This window comes from Papaver somniferum, chromosome 6, assembly GCF_003573695.1.
Source record: "Papaver somniferum cultivar HN1 chromosome 6, ASM357369v1, whole genome shotgun sequence".
NCBI classification, from domain to species: domain Eukaryota; kingdom Viridiplantae; phylum Streptophyta; class Magnoliopsida; order Ranunculales; family Papaveraceae; genus Papaver; species Papaver somniferum.
The window spans coordinates 4,731,617-4,750,271 of NC_039363.1; the positions used below are offsets into that span (position 1 = coordinate 4,731,617).

An 18,655-nucleotide genomic window follows, 5' to 3' on the forward strand; every position below is an offset into this window, starting at 1 on the left:
AAACGATTACTAGCTTAATCCCGCGACACCATATCTTATGGTGGGAAAAAACGTCCCATTAAGGCATTCATTGTCCAATCAGTCCATGTGGATCCATTACGCGCTTTCAAGGTTCTGTCTGCAATTTGCATTATTCTTACAAACGTCGCGATCTTTGACAATTTCCGCTCGCGTTCTAAGAAAGCAAGGGGCATCTGTAATAAGTTAATGATATTCAAGTCAAAGTAGTCCATCAGAAGCTCATCACTGAGTTATATTATATAAATTTCTGGATGAAAGATTCGTCAACAAATTTAGTTTTAATTTCATTTTCCAAAACTTATCTTCCTGTTATAAACTCTTTTGTGATCACAAAGACTTGCAAAACCATGAATAGAGAACTGTTGGTTTTGGTAAAACACGCCTTAACTTCCTTAGAGGGATGTTAGGCAATATATATTATTATGAGTACGGTCAATCAATGAGAATATCCTGTGACCGGTAAATAAGGGAAAATATATTCTATTACACCCCCTTAGTCTGAGCGGGAGAGGAACAAACGCTAAGACTAGAACGAAAACTAAGAAACAACTGACGTGGAAGACCCTTCGTGAAGATATCAGCATACTGATTTTCTGAAGGGATGTGCAAGACGCGAATGTCACCAATACGAACTCTTTCACGAACGAAGTGGATATCAATCTCTACATGCTTAGTGCGTTGATGTTGAACCGGATCACCAGACATGTAGATAGCACTCACATTGTCACAATATACCATAGTAGCACGCCGTAATGGTATATGTAACTCAAGAAGTAGATTCCGTAGCCAGGTTGTTTCAGCCACCGCATTAGCGACACCTCTGTATTCTGCTTCGGCACTGGAACGGGACACAGTTGCTTGACGTTTTGAGGACCATGATACAAGATTGTCCCCAAGAAATATGCAGTAACCAGAGGTTGAGCGTCGTGAGTCAGGACAACCCGCCCAATCAGCATCAGAGTAGGCGGTTAGGGCAGAAATATTCGAAACCGATAGTGACAAACCGTGATCAATAGTGCCCTGAAGATATCGAATAATGCGCTTGATGGCTTGCATGTGAGGCTCTCGAGGATCATGCATAAATAAACATACCTGCTGGACTGCATAAGAGATATCCGGTCGAGTGAAAGTAAGGTATTGTAGCGCCCCGGCCAGACTTCTGTATAAAGTAGGATCCGAAATTGCTGGACCAGAAGTAGCGCTCAGCTTAGAATTTGTGTCACCGGAGTTGCCACTGGATTGCAGTTTGTCATGGATGCACGAGCAATAATATCCTTTGTATAGAGCGACTGAGATAAAAACAACCCTGAGAAGAACGAGTGGCAGTAATACCCAAAAAATGATGCAACGGGCCAAGATCAGTCATAGAAAATTCCCGTTTCATCAGGTCAATAAAACGGGACAGTAGAGCATCAGTAGAGGCAGTGAGTATGATATCATCAACATACAATAATAAGTATGCAGTATCCTGACCGGACCGGTAAATGAAAAGAGATGGATCACAAACACTACCCCAAAACCACAACCTGTAATGAAAGTTGCAAACCTCTGAAACCACGCCCGAGGCGCCTGTTTGAGACCATAAAGGGATCGACGAAGACGACAACATAATCAGGGCGAGTAGGGTCAACAAAACCTGGAGGTTGAAACATATAAACTGTCTCGGACAAGTCCCCATGAAGAAAGGCATTCTTGACATCCAACTGATGAATCGGCCAGGATCTGGACGTGGCAATGCTGAGAACGGTACGAATAGTGGCTGGCTTAACAACCGGACTAAAAGTCTCAAAACAATCAACCCCAACCTGTTGTGACTTACCGTTGGCAACAAGACGGGCTTTGTGTCGCTGCAATGTACCATCTGCATTAAACTTGTGACGAAATAACCACATGGAGCGAATAACATGAGCACCAATAGGTCGTGGTACTAGGTCCCAAGTGTGTGTTTTTAACATAGCAATGAACTCATCTAGCATGGCCTTGGTCCAGTTGGGATCACGAAGAGCAGACAGGTGAGATTTTGGAGATTGGATAGAAGTTGTGGTGTTGCACATTAAGATTCAGACGATGGGTGGGACGAAATATGCCACGAGAGGCGCGGGTGACAGGTCGAGAAGAGGTGACTGAAGTGTCAGGACAGACGGAGTGGGGATGATGGTGGATCTGCCCGGGCAGGGCAGGCAGGGGTCGTGGTAGTGACAGACCCTGCTGGATCGCAGTTTCAGAAACTGCAGGTCTGGAATCTGGGTGTGCAGTGGAGTGGAGTCGATGCTGTGGGGAACGACGATGGGGAGGAGTATAGAGTTGCTGTGGAGCGGAATCTGGTGGGGAAATGATGGGATTGTGCTGTGTAGATGGTAGTTCCTGTGCAGCAGGAACTGGTGGGGAAGTGACGGGATTTTGTTGAGTAGCTGATAGTTTCTGTGCAGCGGAAATGGGTTGTGTAGAAACTGCGGAAGATGGCAGGGCAGGAGGGAGGCTGGTCTGAGGGTTAAGAGCTGTTGGGTAGAGAAGACGAATGGGTAGAAGAGGGAGAGTTGATGTGGACGGAGGTTCTGGACTGTGGGATGCGATGGGAAGTTTTTCTTTGAAAGGAAAAACGTTTTCATCAAACGTCACATGTCGAGATAAGATGATCTTGTGAGTGGCTAAGTCGAGACAACGATAGCCACGATGATGTGTTGGGAAACCAAGAAAAACACACCTAGTAGAACGAGGAGAAAGCTTATGAGGAGTGGTGGCGGATAGGTTTGGATAGCAAAGACAACCAAAAATACGAATATGAGAGTACGTTGGTTGTCGTTGATAAAGGATTGAAACTGGAGAAGCGTAATCGAGAATTTTGGAAGGGAGTATGTTGTGAAGGTAGACGGCCATATGAAGGGAGTCGGCCCAATAGGTGGGAGGGATTGAGGCATGAGACATAATTGTGCGAGTGATGTCATTGACACGACGAATCATTCGCTCAGCCTTGCCGTTTTGAGAGGAGGTATGAGGACATGAGAAACGGAAAACTAACCCATTTTGGTGAGCAAAATGTGAAATGAGGAGTGTCGAATTCACGACCCATGTCACATTGAAAGATTTGATTTCACGTTCAAACTGTGTTTAACGAAAGAGCGAAATTCTAAGAACTTGTATAAACCTGGGATTTTGAATTGAGAGGAAAGATCCATAGATAATTTGTGAAGTCATCTAGCAATATATAAGATAGTAATTGAAACCAGTCTCGACATGCAATGGAGATGTCCATAAGTCGCTATGAATTATATCAAATGGGCAAAAGGTGACAGAGTTTGAATCAGAAAATGGCAGACGAATATGTTTACTAACTTGACAGGAATGAAAAGTTTAGTAGACTGATTTTTATATACATAGATTGAAGAGTTTGCACGTAAATTATCTAAGATTAGATAGGCCTTCCCTTGGGTGGCCAAGACGATGTGCCAAACACATAGGAGCACGTGAGAAGGGATATTGGATGAGGCAAGATCGAAGTTGAAGGTGGCACGGCTGAAGGAGTAATAGGGTAGAGCTCCCCGGAACTATTACATCGAAGAAGAATCTTCCTCGATCTCAAATCCTTCACAGAAAAACCAGATGGGTCAAATTCAACAGACACATGATTATCAGTGGTGAATTTACGAACGGAAACCAAATTTTTTATAATGTCAGGAGCAACAAGAGTGTCTTTTAGCTTTAGGGTGCGAGATGGAATGTCGATGAACTTGGTACCGGAAGCAATGACTGGAATACTGTTACCATTGCCAACTAAGATGGAACGAACATTGCTAGTATTAAAAACAGTGTTTAGGGTACCTGAGTCTGCGGTGAGATGCGATGTGGCACCGGTATCCATATAGAAAGCGTCGTCAGGAGAGTGTAAACTCATGGAACTGTACGCTTCGGCAATGTCACTGGGATGAAGGTATTCCGTGGATGGAGTGAGATATGCCTGTCCACGTCCAATACTGGAAGGTCGACCGCGTGACTGTCCACCACGTCCACGGCCTCGGTTGGAGCTGTGACCGAAAGGTTGCTGCCATGCTGTTTCCGGAGGTGCTGTGGGATACGGACAAGGTGGCGTTGCCCACTGTGGTGTCCAGTGATTGCTGTAAGCCGGATGTGGTGCACGATACAGCTGGTAAAGATGTGGTGGAGTTGGCAGCAGTGGTGGAGTTGACAGCAGTGGTGGAGCCGCAGTGGAGGAGGACGATCGACTGCCACTGCGTTTGGCTGAGCCTGAGCGCTGTGGGCGCTGAGTTCCACGATCTGTGGTCGAGGCTGTTGCTGCAAGCGCTGTAGGTGAAGACGTACAGGACTGTTGAGAGCGGCGGATCTCTTCGGTTCGCAGCTGTGAGCGAGCGGCATCGAATGTAGGCATAGCTTGTTGGATAAAGGAGGCCACCGTGTTGTATTCCTCCGGAAGGCCGTTGACGAGTTGAATCACAAGTCGTTTATCATTCATAGGAAAATCAAGATCACGTAATCGATCCGATAGGGATTTAAGTTTATCACAGTAATCATCAATACTAGTGCAATCAACAAACTTGAGGTTAACAAACTGACGTTCAAGAGTCGCAGCACGGTTACCTTTGTTGTCTTGAAAGAGTTTCTTGAGATGATCCCAAATCTCTTGAGCAGTTTCGCCAGCTTTGAGGACGGTGAGCATTAAATCCTTGGTCATGGTGGAGAACATCCATTGACGACAGAGAGCGTCAAGTTGAAGCACGGTGGGTGCGTCGACATCCGGTGGTGGTGTGGATCCATCAATGAGAAAGAGAAGACGATGAGCCTGAAGATGGAGCTCGAACAGAAAAACCCAAGAAGAGTATTCATCCTGTTTGATATCTAGGAGAATAGGGATGAGGGTTTTGATGTTGTTGATGGTAAACGCCGGGTGTAGGGTCTTTTTATCTCCTGCCATGATTGATGTTGTTGAAGAAGAAAAGAAATTGGAAGAGGAAGAAGAGGATCGTGTAGTTAGGATGATACCATGTTGGTTTTGGTAAAACACGCCTTAACTTCCTTAGAGGGATATTAGGCAATATATATTATTATGAGTACGGTCAATCAATGAGAATATCCTGTGACCGGTAAATAAGGGAAAATATATTCTATTAAGAACCACCAAACAAATCCATGGGATTTTTCGGAATCTATAAGGAAGCCTTCAAAATCACATCATCAAGAAAAAAAATCTTCTTACAAATCAGTCGATCTAGACTCCTTCCACTAACCATTCTTTTCTTATGTTCAATCCAAGTCTCCTATTTCACCGGCTATCCAATTGACATAACTGTCATCAATGCGATCTTCAACTTCCTTCTCGCACTCCTGGAAACTTTTACTGTAGTGTATACTGTTGCTTGTATCTATACATCCAGAGATATAACACACAAGAGTGTCAAAGGTAGGGGGAAGACTTTTTGTAACATTTTTGTTGTGTTTTCTCGTCTGGGCTATATACACCGGCATGGTTGTTGGATTGTTTCTTTGGTATTTCCTTAGCTTGAATGCTCAAGGTCAAGTGAAGGATAAATTAGTTTTGATAACTGGTATTTTTCTGTTGATCCCTTTCGTTATTGGTTTGATTTGCATAGAGAATGTTATGAGTGTTGCAATGGTAATCTCGATATTGGAAAACGATGTTTACGGCTGGAAAGCACTGGGAAAGAGTATCAAACTGATTAGAGGTAAAATTTGTGTCTCCTTTGCTATTTTTTTACCACTTCATATTGCTATTGCTGGTTTAGTGTTCGCGTTTACATCATTGTTGGTTCAGGGATTGACGTCTCTGAGTATAGTGCGTGGTTTCTATGTTACAATAGCTTGTTCTTTGTTACTGATGGTTTTGATTCATTTTACTCTTGTGATACAAACCATTGTCTATTTTGTTTGTAAATCCTATCACAATCAAGATTTGTCGAACTTCGCTGAACACCTAGGCGATGGTTATGCCAATTTGGGTGGGGAACAAGGCGATAATGAACTACAAAGACCTTTAGTTTGATGCGGTTTTGGGTAATTTGTGAAATAAAAATTGTTATGTAACTAAAGGTACTATTGGGAAATGAAATTACACAAAAGTTCGTATTTTTGGATGTGTCACCGTTTGCAGTAGAAAAAATTTGTTGATACATAAACCAAAATATGTTATTGTATTTTTTGTGGTGGTTTGTATAATGACTATGAAATCATTTTTTGAAAATTGTGCCTAAAATGATAGATATTTCCAATTTTTCCATAAAAATTCTAAATTTGATATTGTTATTTGTATTCATCCTGTACAGTCTTTTAAAACCTTTCCAACGATATAAAATTTATAATATTCCAAGGCACATATTTTTAGATGTATTTTAATTGAAATTTGGTTGTTAATTATACCCTTAAAAAATTAGGATACTTAAGAGCATCGACAATCACGACCATAATTAGGGACTATACCCAAATTTGGTCTGGATTGGAAACGTAGTGGAACAGACTATAGGTATATTTGGTCTGGATTGGAAACGTAGTGGAACAGACTATAGGTATATTTGGTCTGGATTTCTAGGGTTTGAGATTAAAACTAGTCATAAATCCAGACCAAGTCCAAGTATAGTGGGACGAAGATATAATGAGCATATGATGTAAGAGCAATTCCTATAGTAATGTTCAAACTCAAAATTTTGTTGAGCCACGTGGATGGCCAAACGGGCTTCTCTACTATGGTAAAGCAAGGCAAAATGAACAGATTTGGTTTTCTAGGGTCCCACTAGTATTTTTTTTAATATAAAATGTTTTGTAAGTTAAAGATGAAAAATAAAATATTTAGGTGAGATAAAATAGGATGAAGTGAGATAAAATAAGATGAAGTTGAGATAAAGTGAGATAAAATAAGATTAAAAAGATAGTAAAATAATCAGGGATTGTACTTTAATCCCAGAGTCGCGGGAGTCAATGAAAAAGTCGCTGGCGTTTTTAGCATGGACGCGCATTGGTGCTTCCAACGCCAGCATTATCAGCTAGAACGCGCGTCCTTCTCTTAAATGCATGCTGGTTGTTCCGACTCGATGTTCAAACCAACAAATTTGTTCATTTGAACATCCATTTTTCATGTTTGTTCATTCCATAGTGGCAGAAAATGTACAAACTCTGAGTTTGTTCATTCCATAGGAATTGCTCTAAACGTGAGTATAAAGGCCGCTTGACAGTGGGGCGTTTATTAAAAGGGCGTTTGAGAGTGGGGAGGTGATATAAAAAGCGTTTGAGAATGGGCGTTGATATAAAGTCCGTTTGGTTAAACTACAAACGTGCACTATAACCCTGCCGAACCTTCAAACGTGCATTATAACCCCCTCATTATGAGACGTTCAATATACCTCCCCCACACTAAATTTTAGTCTTCTATCCCTTTGTTTCACCTCCAAAAAAGCCAAAATTTTTTATTATTTGGTATGGCATTTAGTGTTTAGTTTCTTCCATAACTGTAGTTGCTCTAAGAAATTATAATACAACTAGATTTGTGCACGTGCACGTATTTTTTTTATTTTAATTTGGTATGTGCGGGGCTTCGCCCAGCCCCGAGACAATGCATTTTTTATTTGGTCTGCGCAGGGCTTTTCCCCACCCCGTGGCGATACATTTTCTGATTTGGTGCGCATAGGACTTTATCCCGCCCAGTGGCGATGTATTTTTGATTTGGTGTGGCGGGAAAAATACATCAAATAGGTGGAGAATATGTGCAACTTTTATTTATTTTCTCTTTTTAACTTTATGTGCACGGGGCTTCCCCCGCCCCGTGGCAATGCATTTTTGATTTGGTCTGCGCAGGGTTTTGCCCCGTCCCGTGGCGACGGATCTTTGATTTGGTGTGCGCGGGGTAAATACATTAAATATGTGGAAAATATGTGCAAATTTTATTTAGTTTTTCCTTTTATTTTCGTAGAAAATATGTGGATTTTTATCCCTTTATATATTAATTTGGAATAAAGAGTCGGTCCTAATATAGTAGTTATACTCGATTTCCAAATTGAATTTGGACTTCCATAAAATTCCAAACATAGTAAGTTAGATTTTCCTTGTAAGTTTGCAATTTTAAAACCAATCATATGTTGCCAAATGTCCTCACCTAAATATTGTAACGTCATGAATTCCAAATTGAGTTTGTTTTTTTTTTTAATCTTTTTCTTTTCAAAACAAACATACGTTGCGAAGTGTCCTCACCATATTTCACAAAACTTAAAATAGACCTATTTCGACCAGTAGGAAGCGATGGTTTCCTTACTGTTCAATGTGAGAGGTTTATTTGTCTAGGCCTTTAAGTCTTTATATTTGACTCTAATATCTAGTCCTTCTTCTTTTGTTTATTTACGAAAATGTTTAATACCTTATTGTCCTTCATGTTTGGTTTATTTACGAAAATCTCTAATATATACCCATTTGCCCCTCCTCTTCGGTTTATTTACGAAAATATCTAAAGGAAAAAAAAGAAAAATTTGATTCAGAGGAGCAGTATCGTCCTTTCATGGTTGACCCAAATCCAATCTTTTATGTCAAATCCATCACCATATATAGGGTCCTCCATCGCCTCGCTCGTTCGACCCAACAATTTCAATCACTGGATGGACCGGATTGGTATTATAAAATTTGATAACACAATTTCAATCACTGGATGGACCGGATTGGTATTATAAAATTTGATAACACATGTAGGGATGTTGTTCTTTTCTTAACCATTGTTGATGTGAAGAATTTATTGTCTACACATTGATTTGAAAATTTTATTGTGTACACAAATGACCATTAAGTCCCTTTTCCCAAATTATTGGTGGTAAAATAACATATTTTCCTTGGTCAATGGGGTTTACCTGGTTAACGGAATGAAAGCAGTAAAACCCTGACACCTTAGTTAGTTAGTTTAGTTTATGGTGGGAAAAAAACGACCCAGTAAGGCATTCTTTGTCCACTTAGTCCATGTGCGTCTATTACACGCTTTTAAGGTTCGCTATTTTTCTTACAAACGTCGGGATCTTTGTTAATTTAGACCCACAGTCTAGAAGCAGGTTAGTCCTCGAGTGATTTTTGGAGAGTTGAGTGTATTTTAAATTTCAGGAATTTTGGGAGAGCTTGAGAGAGTGTAGGGAGTTTGAGAGAGTTTGGTGTTTTTGAGTTCAGGGAGTTTGGGAGAGTGTGGGGAGTTTGAGAGAGTTTATTAGAGGGAGTTTGAGAAAGTTTACTCCTAACTCATTCTCTTTTAAGAAACAATAAACTCTCATTTGCAAATAACATTGATCTTTAATCAAAAGAAAAAAAATAAATGAAAATGATCATATCTCTGTATCAATAGTATGTTATTTTGTGCAACGAGATAATTTTTTTCCCCTTCAATTTAACGGTCTCCATACAATTCTAACTCCCTTTATTTATTTATGAAATTAGGGTTCTTATTTGGGGTTCTTAAGGGAGTAGTGGTTGGTTATAGGTGGTGATGGTAGTGGTGAGAAAATGGTTTTGACGGTGGTTGACTCAGGGAAGCGCTAATTGTGAAGACTTCTACATTTTTTTTTGCTGGTGCATCTTACGGGATATGTAGATCTAAACAAATCTATATATCCACACGTTTTCATGGACTCTAGATCACTATCCTAATATTTTCATAAAAATGTTTCACTGTATCATAATGGCCATCATCTGATAATCATTTCATCATGTTGGGAACAACATTTTTGTTGCTGAGATTTGAGAAATCCGTATGATTTGCAGGGGGTTAGTCCACGAGTGAGTTGGAGGGAGTTTAATGTATTTTGAATCTTGGGGATTTTGAGGGAGTGTAAGAGAGTATAGGGAGTTTGAGAGACTCTCCCAAAATCTCTACTTTTTTGAGAGATTTGGAGTGAGGCAAAAATACACTATAAACTCCCTAGAACTCCCAAAAAAACAAACTCCCTATCATTCTAATTTTTACCACTAACATGGAGTTTAAGAGTTTCTTTCAAACTCCCCCACGACTAACGGGGTTTTTTAGGGAGTTTGGGAGACTCTTCTAAACTCTCCCACGACTAACGGGGATTTTGAGAGACTCCCTTACGACTAACGGGAAAAAACACAACTACACCCAACTCCCCCAGCTCCCTTGAGGACTAACACCTTGTTGAAAAGAAAGATTTTGAACCAAATTTGGTTGTGAGACCAAAATACACTAAAATCTCTACTCTTTTGAGAAATTTGTTGTGAGACCAAAATACACTAAAAACTCCTTCAAACTCCCCAAAGAAACCAACTCCCTAATATTGTAGGGTTTTATGACTAACAGGGAGTTCAAGAGCTTTTTTTAAACTCCCCGGCGACTAACAGGTGTTTTCTAGGGAGTTTAGGAGACTCCTCTAAACTCCCCCACGACTAACGGGGATTTGGAGAGACTCCCTCAAACTCCCTCAGGACTAACAGAAGAAAACCCAAATACATTAAAATCTCTCGAACTCTCCCACGACTAACCCCCTGTAAGAAATTTTGTTGTGTAATATTCAAGTCAATATTCAGTTCAAAGTGGTCCATCAAAATTCATCAGGTGTGAAATTTATATAAATATAATCTGATCGAGTAGTCGGATGAAAGATTCGTCCACAAAGTTAGATTTCAGTTCACTTTCGTAAACTTATCTTTTTGTGATCACAAGACTTCCAAAATCATGAACACAGAACCAGCGAACAAATCCATGGGATTTTTCAAGATTGTTAATAAGGGTACCAAAGTAGATGGGGGCATACCAAAACCAAGATAAGACAAAATAGATTTTCATACAAGACAAAACCGGTTTTTCCTTGGCTTGGTACACCCCCACATAACCTGCCTCCCCCATCAGCAGCCTTGGGATTTTTCGGTATGTATAAGGACCTCCAAGATTCCATTTTCCTGGAAAAAAATTCTAATCTTTTCCCAAATAAGTAGCTCTACAGTCCTTCCGCTAGCCACTCTTCTCTTATATTCAATCAAAATCTCCTACTCCCCCGGATATTCACTTGCCGTCGATGCAATCTTCGACCTCTTTTTCAAACTCCTGACAATTTCTAGTGTAGTGCATGTTGTTGCTTGTGTATATACATCCATAGATATAACATTCAAGAGTGTCGTTGGGTTATTTCCGAACTTAGTGGGAAGACTTATTAAAACATTTTTGTGGTATTCTCTCGTCTGGGCTGTGTACACCGTCGTGGTTGTTGGGTTGTTTCTCTGGTTTTTCTTCACCGTTAATGCTCAAGGTCAGGGTAAGGATAAATTAGTTGGGAGTCAATTTGCGTGCACATGTGGGTCTTCATGTGTAATAAAAAGACAAGATCATCCTTGATGTAATGTTTGGTTTTGAGGAACCGAAACACTAGCATATATATATATAGAATGGATAATAGCAGAACCACTTAAGAGGATTTACGAGAACTAGAAGAGGAACTAAATGGTCCAGTAGGTTTGGGTCCTGCTACATCATTGGTATTCTTACAGTGAGGCAATAGAAAGTAAATACTTGTCCATTTGTTGGATCAGTAGAAAAATACTAGACGTGAACTCAAAGGTCGTTACTAAACCTAAACAACGGACAGGTATTTGTGCAAACTAGTGCACCATAACGAAGTGCAAAATCAGTTTAGCAGAAAAGACTATGGCATCTTAAAAGAAAAAGAAAAAAATATCATGGTAGGAAATCTGGTAGTCTAGTAACGTTGCAGCATCTAAACCAGTAAGGGTATTTTCTTGTCTTTTGTTCGCATGGGAAGACTTACATGTGCACAAATTGACTTCTAACAGTTTTGGATGGAAAAGATAACAGATTGGGGCATTTTTCCAAGATTGCATTCGATTTTGGGGCATTTTCCCTATTTTCGCTATAGCTTTTGCTAGTGTAATATACGCATTCACAGTACTCACGGATTCATGAAAATTCATGTGGTATTTAAGATACAATTCACTATGTTCCGTTCATAAAGCAATTGTCTATTTTTTCATCCAAATAATGCATCTTAAGCTCTTCCCTTGAATGAGTAAATCAAATGCTGTGTTGATTTCTTCAAAACCGATTTCATGAGTTATGAATCCATCCAAATGAAGTTCCTGCAATGACAAAACTTTCAGTATGTACGATTAAGATTTATTTATTTTTTAACTTTTTTTTACCCTAAAGAAAAATGTACATGTAAATTACCTTGTTAAGGTAACTTTGTACAAGGAGTGGAATATCAGTTTTAGCTTTGATGCCTCCAAAGAATGAACCTTCTATCCATTTCCCTCTCAGCAGGTCATATGTGTTGATGTTTAATGGTGCACCATGCATTTCCACACCTAATATGATTGTCTTCCCCCATCCCTGCAACCATATGTAAGTGTTTGAGTTCAACCAGCCAGTTGGATATACAACAGTGAGAGACAAAAGCGATACGTACACCACGGCAACTACTGAAGGCGTCGTTCATTACGGAAGCTAACCCGATGCACTCGAAACAATAATCAGCACCTCCATCTGTCATTTCTTTTATTACCTGATAATCAAAATAACATTTAAATCCTTAGAGTACTAAATTGTTCGTTTTTGTTATAAAATGACATTTTCAAATCCATAAAGTCACGAACCTCACTGACTGGTTTCTCCCCACAATCCTTTGGATTGATGAAATCAGTCACTCCGAATTTTTTCCCTGTTTTCAAAAACGATATCAAGAGAAGAGGCTATATAAGCAAAGGGATCATGTGACAGAATTATGCAGAAAAGTAAGCAAATATACAAGTCTTGATTACCAATTTCAAATTTTTCTGGATTTAAATCGACGCCAATAATTTTAGAAGCCCCGCGTATTCTTGCACCCTCTCCAACCTATGTATTTTGGTTAGACTAATTATTCATGTGGATCATGTAGACCTGACTACTATACTGCAGACTCCAGGACATTTTTATAGTATACTGTCAATTTAAATTAAATGATTCAATAGTGTTAATATTTACCGCAAGCCCAACCGCTCCGAGGCCGAAGATTGCAACAGTGCTCCCTGCCTCTACATCGGCCACCTTCCAAGCTGCACCAACCCCTACACAGACAAACAGATTTTGTTTAAGAGCAAAAAACCATAATCGAAGGCGTGTATTGAAAAAAAATGAAGTAGTCTACCTCATAATTATGTCAATAACAAGTTTAGGCATATTATTACCAGTTGAGACACCGCAACTAAGCAAGCAAGCCTTGTCAATAGGAATTTCAGGACTGATCTTGGCAATATGAGCAATATCCACAACCGTATACTCACTAAAGCTTGAAACCCCGAAGAAATTATGCACAGTTTCTCCACTGGAATCCGTGAATCTGCTGGTTCCATCCCTAGGCATTCCTTGAGCTGTCTTAAATCCGAAAGCTGTACAAACATTGCTCTTCTTGGATTTACAATCCCTGCAGTCCTCGCAATTTGCAAAAAACACTGGCACCACTACTTCTCCCTCTTTTACATCCATTACATTTTCTCCCACGCTCTCAACCACACTGCACAGCATTTTTTATAGATGGCAATTCAGATGCCAAAACTAAAATTTTAGTATCAAAATGAGAAGCTAAGTTGAGATTTACCCGACAGCTTCGTGTCCAAATATCCTTGGAAATATCGAAATAGGAGAACTCTAAGTTAAAGCAAAAAATGAATATTAACCAATACAATCATTTGGATAATGAATTTTGCTTAAACGTATGGACTAGTCATTAGTAGAATACTTACAGGCATTTTCCAGAAGGTAACATCACTGTGACAAAGAGAAGTACATAAAATTTTGATCCTAACTTCATAAGCTTTAGGTGGCGCCACTTCTATCTCTTCTATCACCAATGCTTCTCCTGCTGCTCTACATACTGCAGCTGCAAAAAGTAGTATTCACAGCAAAGTTAAGAAGATTACCAAAAAGTAAGACAGAAATTTCAATAGCATACCTCTGCATCTGATGGGTTTTCCTGCAGTTTTCTCCATTTTTTTTAAAAGCAGAAGAAATTAGTGAAACTGAGGAAAAGCTTTATTGTTGTATTTCAGTTTGAAGTTTGAAGAATGAGTGTGCTTTGGGAAATAGTCTGTGGGATTGATAGTGGTATTTCTGTCATGAGTCATGACCACCCATATCTCTTTTAAAGTGGGCGAGCAATAAAAAATATAGTGAAAGAGAGAAAACAAAACATGTTCTGAAAAAGATTCCATATACTTGAGATGCAATGAAATGAGGAAAAAAAAAAAGTGAAATTTCAAGTGGTAGTAAATGTGAGAAGAATAATGAGCAGGAAATTGGGTGCACCTCTATGGAGGTTAACATGTAATGTTTATTTCTAACATGTAATGATCAAAAGGCTGTTGCCACTGGAAACAAGTTTCGCACTCAAAGAAGCTAGCCCGATACACTCGAAACAGTAATCTGCACCTCCATCTGTCATTTCTTTTATTACATGATAATCAATATAACATTTGCAAAACTCCAATAGTGCTAAATTATTCTTTTTGTTGTAAAATGACATTTTAAGATCCATATACTCCAAGTCACGAACACGAACCTCACTAACTGGTTTCTCCCCACAATCCTTTGGATTGATGAAATCAGTCACTCCAAATTTCTTCCCTGTTCCCAAAAACGATGCCGGGAAATGAGGCTACATAAGCAAAGGGATCATGTCACAGAATAATGCATAAAAAGATAAAAATTTACGTATGTGGATTGCAGGCCTGCGGTACCAGTTTCAAACTTTTCTGGATTTAAATCGACACCAATAATTTTAGAAGCTCCGCGCATTCTAGCACCCTCTGCAACCTATGTATAATGTGATTAGCATAATTATTCATGTGATTATGTAAAGAAGACTACTATGTACAACTGCACCAAGGCCGAAGATGGCAACAGTGCTTCCTGCCTCTACATCGGCCACCTTCCAAGCTGCACCAACCCCTACGCAAACAAACAACTTGTCTTTGAATGTACACAAAATTATTTACACTTGATTGGGAGAAATGGCAAAATCAAGCAAAATGGAATATGTGACCAAATCTATAATATTGAATTTAGAGGGTTCATTTCATTATCAATCTAGGGCCTCATAATTGTCAAAATCATGAGTCGAACCATAAAATCACTTCTACAAACCATATCAAGTCGAATTACGTCATAATCATCGCTTGAAAAACACCAAGTAGTCTACCTCGAATTAATATCAATGACAAGTTAAGGAAAATTATTACCTGTTGAGACACCGCAACTAAGCAAGCAAGCCTTGTCAACAGGGATTTCAGGACAGATCTTGACAACATAAGCAATATCCACCACAGTGTACTCGCTAAAGCCCAAAGCCCAGAATAGAAATCAATAGAATACCTCTGCATCTGATTGGCTTTCCTGCAGTTTTCTCCATGATTCTCTAAAACTAGGAGAAATTAATGAATCTGAGAAAAGTCTTTGAGTTGTTGTAGGCTCAGTTTGAGCTTTTTTTTTCTTTTTTTTTAATTTGATAGTGATAATTCTGTCAGGAGACTCGGGACCATATCCCTTATAAAGTGGGTGAGCAATAAAATACAGTGAAAGAGATAAAACAAAACATGTTCTAAAAAAAAGATTCCGTACGCGACTTAAACTATGAAAAACTGAATTTTCCAAGGGGCAGTAACTGTGAGATGAATCATGAGCAGAAAATTTGGTGCATCTGTGGAGGTTAACATGTAATGATCAAAAGGTTGTTGTCAAAAAAAAAAAAAAAAAGAATTGAATTACTCATTTTGCAATTTTTAGTTTAAGTTTTGGAAGCTTAAAATTGTTTAGTATAGTAATTATCTATGCACTGGAATCAAGTTTCGCATCCGGAATTAGATGTTGTTGCATCGGTTTTCGGTTGAAATCAGCCCGGATAATCTAAAAAACAGGATACCATGTTGAATGGGCCGACCGACCGAAGCGAGAGATGATTTTTATATAGTCACTTTTTTGTAAATTCTAAGTCATTAATTAACACAAAAAGATTGGATTTGGTGTCCATAATTGATTTTTTTATTTTACACAATTATCTCTCCCTTTTAATCTAATTACTATTACTCCTTATGTATCTTATTTTTTTAGGAGTATAATTGGAAAGCAAACTTTAATACAACATATCTAAAAATCCGTGCTTAAGAATTTTACAAATTTTATCTCGTTAGAAAGATAATAAAAAAAGTTATGCAATGAGTACAAACAACAATATCAAATTTTGAGTTTTTACGAAAAATTCGGAGGTCGTTGCAACTAAAACGATATACTCCCTCCGTTTCAAGAAAAGTGATACTTTCATTTTAGGCACAATTCTCGAAAATTGAATGCATATTCATTATGCAAACCACCAGAAAAGATGCATAACACATCATGCAACCATATTTTGGTTTATGGATCGACTAATCTTCCGTTTCAGAAAAAATAATACTTTCACATTCCGTTTCAGAAAAAGTGATCCTTTCTCCTCGTTTCGGGAAAAGTGATACTTTCATCCCGTTTCGGGAAAAGTGATACTTTCGCCCCGTTTGGGAAAAGTGATGCTTTAGCTATATTCCTGAAAAAGTGATACTTTTTCTGAAACAGAGCGAAAGTATCACTTTTTCTGAGACGAGGCGAAAGTATCACTTTTTCTAAAACGGGGAGAAAAGATCATTTTTCCTGAAATGGAATGTGAAAGTAGTCGCAGACCCCATCTTCGGATTCTTTCTCCCATCTCACGATGACGATGGTTGTACTAATTTTGGTGATTCATAGACTTGGTGGAATGAATCGGTAATGTCAACTTTGTAGTTGGTAGCCTTGCAAAGTTTATTTTTATATTGAAACTTTTTGAGATGCGCCAATCTGTCGAATCAATCAATCACATGATATGCCAAATCAAGCATATGGGTGGAGGATATTCACAGTTGCAAAAGGATAAAAGACACCTTCGTTTGATCACTTTGCTATATTTATACTATACGAATTTGCTGTATTGTGTTCACCATAATTTGAAATATTGGTTATCACGTTATCTCACACACTAAAAGTCCCCGGTTCGAACCTGGGATCAGACATCTTTTTTTTATTATTTTCTATTAAAACTACCTCCAACATTTTTTCTCTTTTTAATTTCTTTCGAACTGACCTCAACTTGTGTGGCCCTAAAGGCATACATCTTGTTTGTTTGCAGCTGACTCGGCGTCTGGATCTGAGTCAATTTCTGACTCGGGTCGAGTCAGCAGTCAGACCGTTTGTTTTGCATTTTGAGTCAGATCTGACTCGACCTACGACTCAGACATAACTCCTGACTCGGACCCATTTGAGTCAGGTAACAAAATACCCCTGACTCATGGGACCAAACCACTGACTCACGTTTTTTGAGTCAGATGAGTCAGATCTGACTCAAAACAAACATACTGAGTCAGATCCAGATGAGTCAGGTGATTTCACTCAGATCCAGACGACTCAGATGAGTCAGGAGTAAACAAACATAGTCTAGTTACTAGTTGGTACCTAAACTCGATACCTTCGAGTCAGATTTATTTTTTGACTTAATCATCCGCTGAGACCTGGATTTGTTCTTGCTGTATTCTTGTATTTGGCTCGGCCTTCTTTTTTTTTTTGCAGTATAACTTTTCTCTTTCGAAGAAAGAAAAAGAAAAAAAATCTTTATGTCCCAAATTTTAAAATGGGTGGCCTTATAATCAAATTCATCTTCATGCATACGATTACTAACTACATTTCCGTTTGTCTAAATTGAAAGGGGTAATTTAAACGGAAAATAGGTTATTTGTCCAAATATTTTTAATATGGTTCTAAATGGACGGATAAAAATTAGTATGGGTGAAATGGACACCAGAAAAATAGCAAGAATAAAACTGGTTTCATCCTGGCTTAAACTTAAAAAAGAGCGAAGATGAAACTGGATGCATCCTGATGTAAATTAAAAATAAGAAAAAGTATTTGAAAATGGGTAAGATGAAACTGTTTATATCCTGGATATTTTTACATTCTCGTCCATTTAAACAGTATCAAATTTTACATGTCTTTTTCATTCAGGAATTGTTGATTTTGGCATTTTTAACCAATGTTGTGTAATTCTATCAGGACCATATATTTTTATATCAAGAAGCATTCTTTAAAAAGTCCATACTGACTCGTGAATCTTACTCATCGGATCTGTTTCAAAAATTTACCCCTCTCATTTTACATAAAACTTTTGAATCCGAGTAGGATTACATAAAAATTTTGAATACAATCATGCATATAAAATTGCACCTATGTGATCAGACTTTAGAGTAAGATACATATCTAAACAAACGGGGTGTAGGGGCGAAATGTCATACAAGACAAATTTACAGCTTCGCTCCAACTAAAACAACCATAAGCACGAAGAAGAGAGAAATTAGGTCGCGAGGAGTAATTACGCGATAATAAGGAAGAAGCACGAAGAGCAGTCACACGATAAGTACAACGCGACATTGACCAACAGAAGCACGAAACAACAGCGTGACAGATAGGGACAACTCTCAAAAGCCAGACGAATAAGACAAACTGAAATAAGATCAGTCAACTAAGATCTTGCAAGTGAAATTTGGTTGTCTTCTACTGATATATTTGCCTATATAAGGGTTCAAAAATAATAGA

The 18,655-nt window shown here is 38.7% G+C and overlaps 2 protein-coding genes across 5 annotated transcripts; one reads left to right on the plus strand and one right to left on the minus strand.

Annotated features, from left to right (window-relative positions):
- Positions 1-322: 322 nt before the first annotated feature.
- On the plus strand, positions 323-6,120 carry LOC113286747. The gene is made up of 3 exons (XM_026535359.1): positions 323-380; positions 5,149-5,434; positions 5,625-6,120. Exons 1-3 carry the CDS (start codon positions 369-371, stop codon positions 6,032-6,034), a joined length of 708 nt encoding a protein of 235 aa, XP_026391144.1. The 5' UTR covers positions 323-368; the 3' UTR covers positions 6,035-6,120.
- Positions 6,121-11,697: 5,577 nt separating this feature from the next.
- Positions 11,698-14,804, minus strand: LOC113286746 (alcohol dehydrogenase-like 1). 4 transcript variants are annotated; one of them, XM_026535356.1, is made up of 12 exons: positions 14,746-14,765; positions 14,568-14,632; positions 14,315-14,443; positions 13,753-13,889; positions 13,608-13,657; positions 13,198-13,523; positions 12,995-13,077; positions 12,790-12,865; positions 12,625-12,689; positions 12,438-12,533; positions 12,200-12,361; positions 11,698-12,108 (listed from the first exon to the last, which is right to left on the minus strand). In XM_026535356.1, the coding sequence occupies exons 4-12, from the start codon at positions 13,756-13,758 to the stop codon at positions 11,992-11,994; spliced, it is 981 nt and encodes a 326-aa protein (XP_026391141.1). In that variant the 5' UTR covers positions 13,759-13,889; positions 14,315-14,443; positions 14,568-14,632; positions 14,746-14,765; the 3' UTR covers positions 11,698-11,991. The 4 variants fall into 4 exon arrangements, with proteins under 4 accessions (XP_026391141.1, XP_026391143.1, XP_026391142.1 ...); XM_026535358.1 differs by lacking the exon at positions 14,315-14,443 and having other exon boundaries at positions 14,746-14,804; XM_026535357.1 differs by lacking the exons at positions 14,568-14,632; positions 14,746-14,765 and having other exon boundaries at positions 14,315-14,452.
- Positions 14,805-18,655: the final 3,851 nt, after the last annotated feature.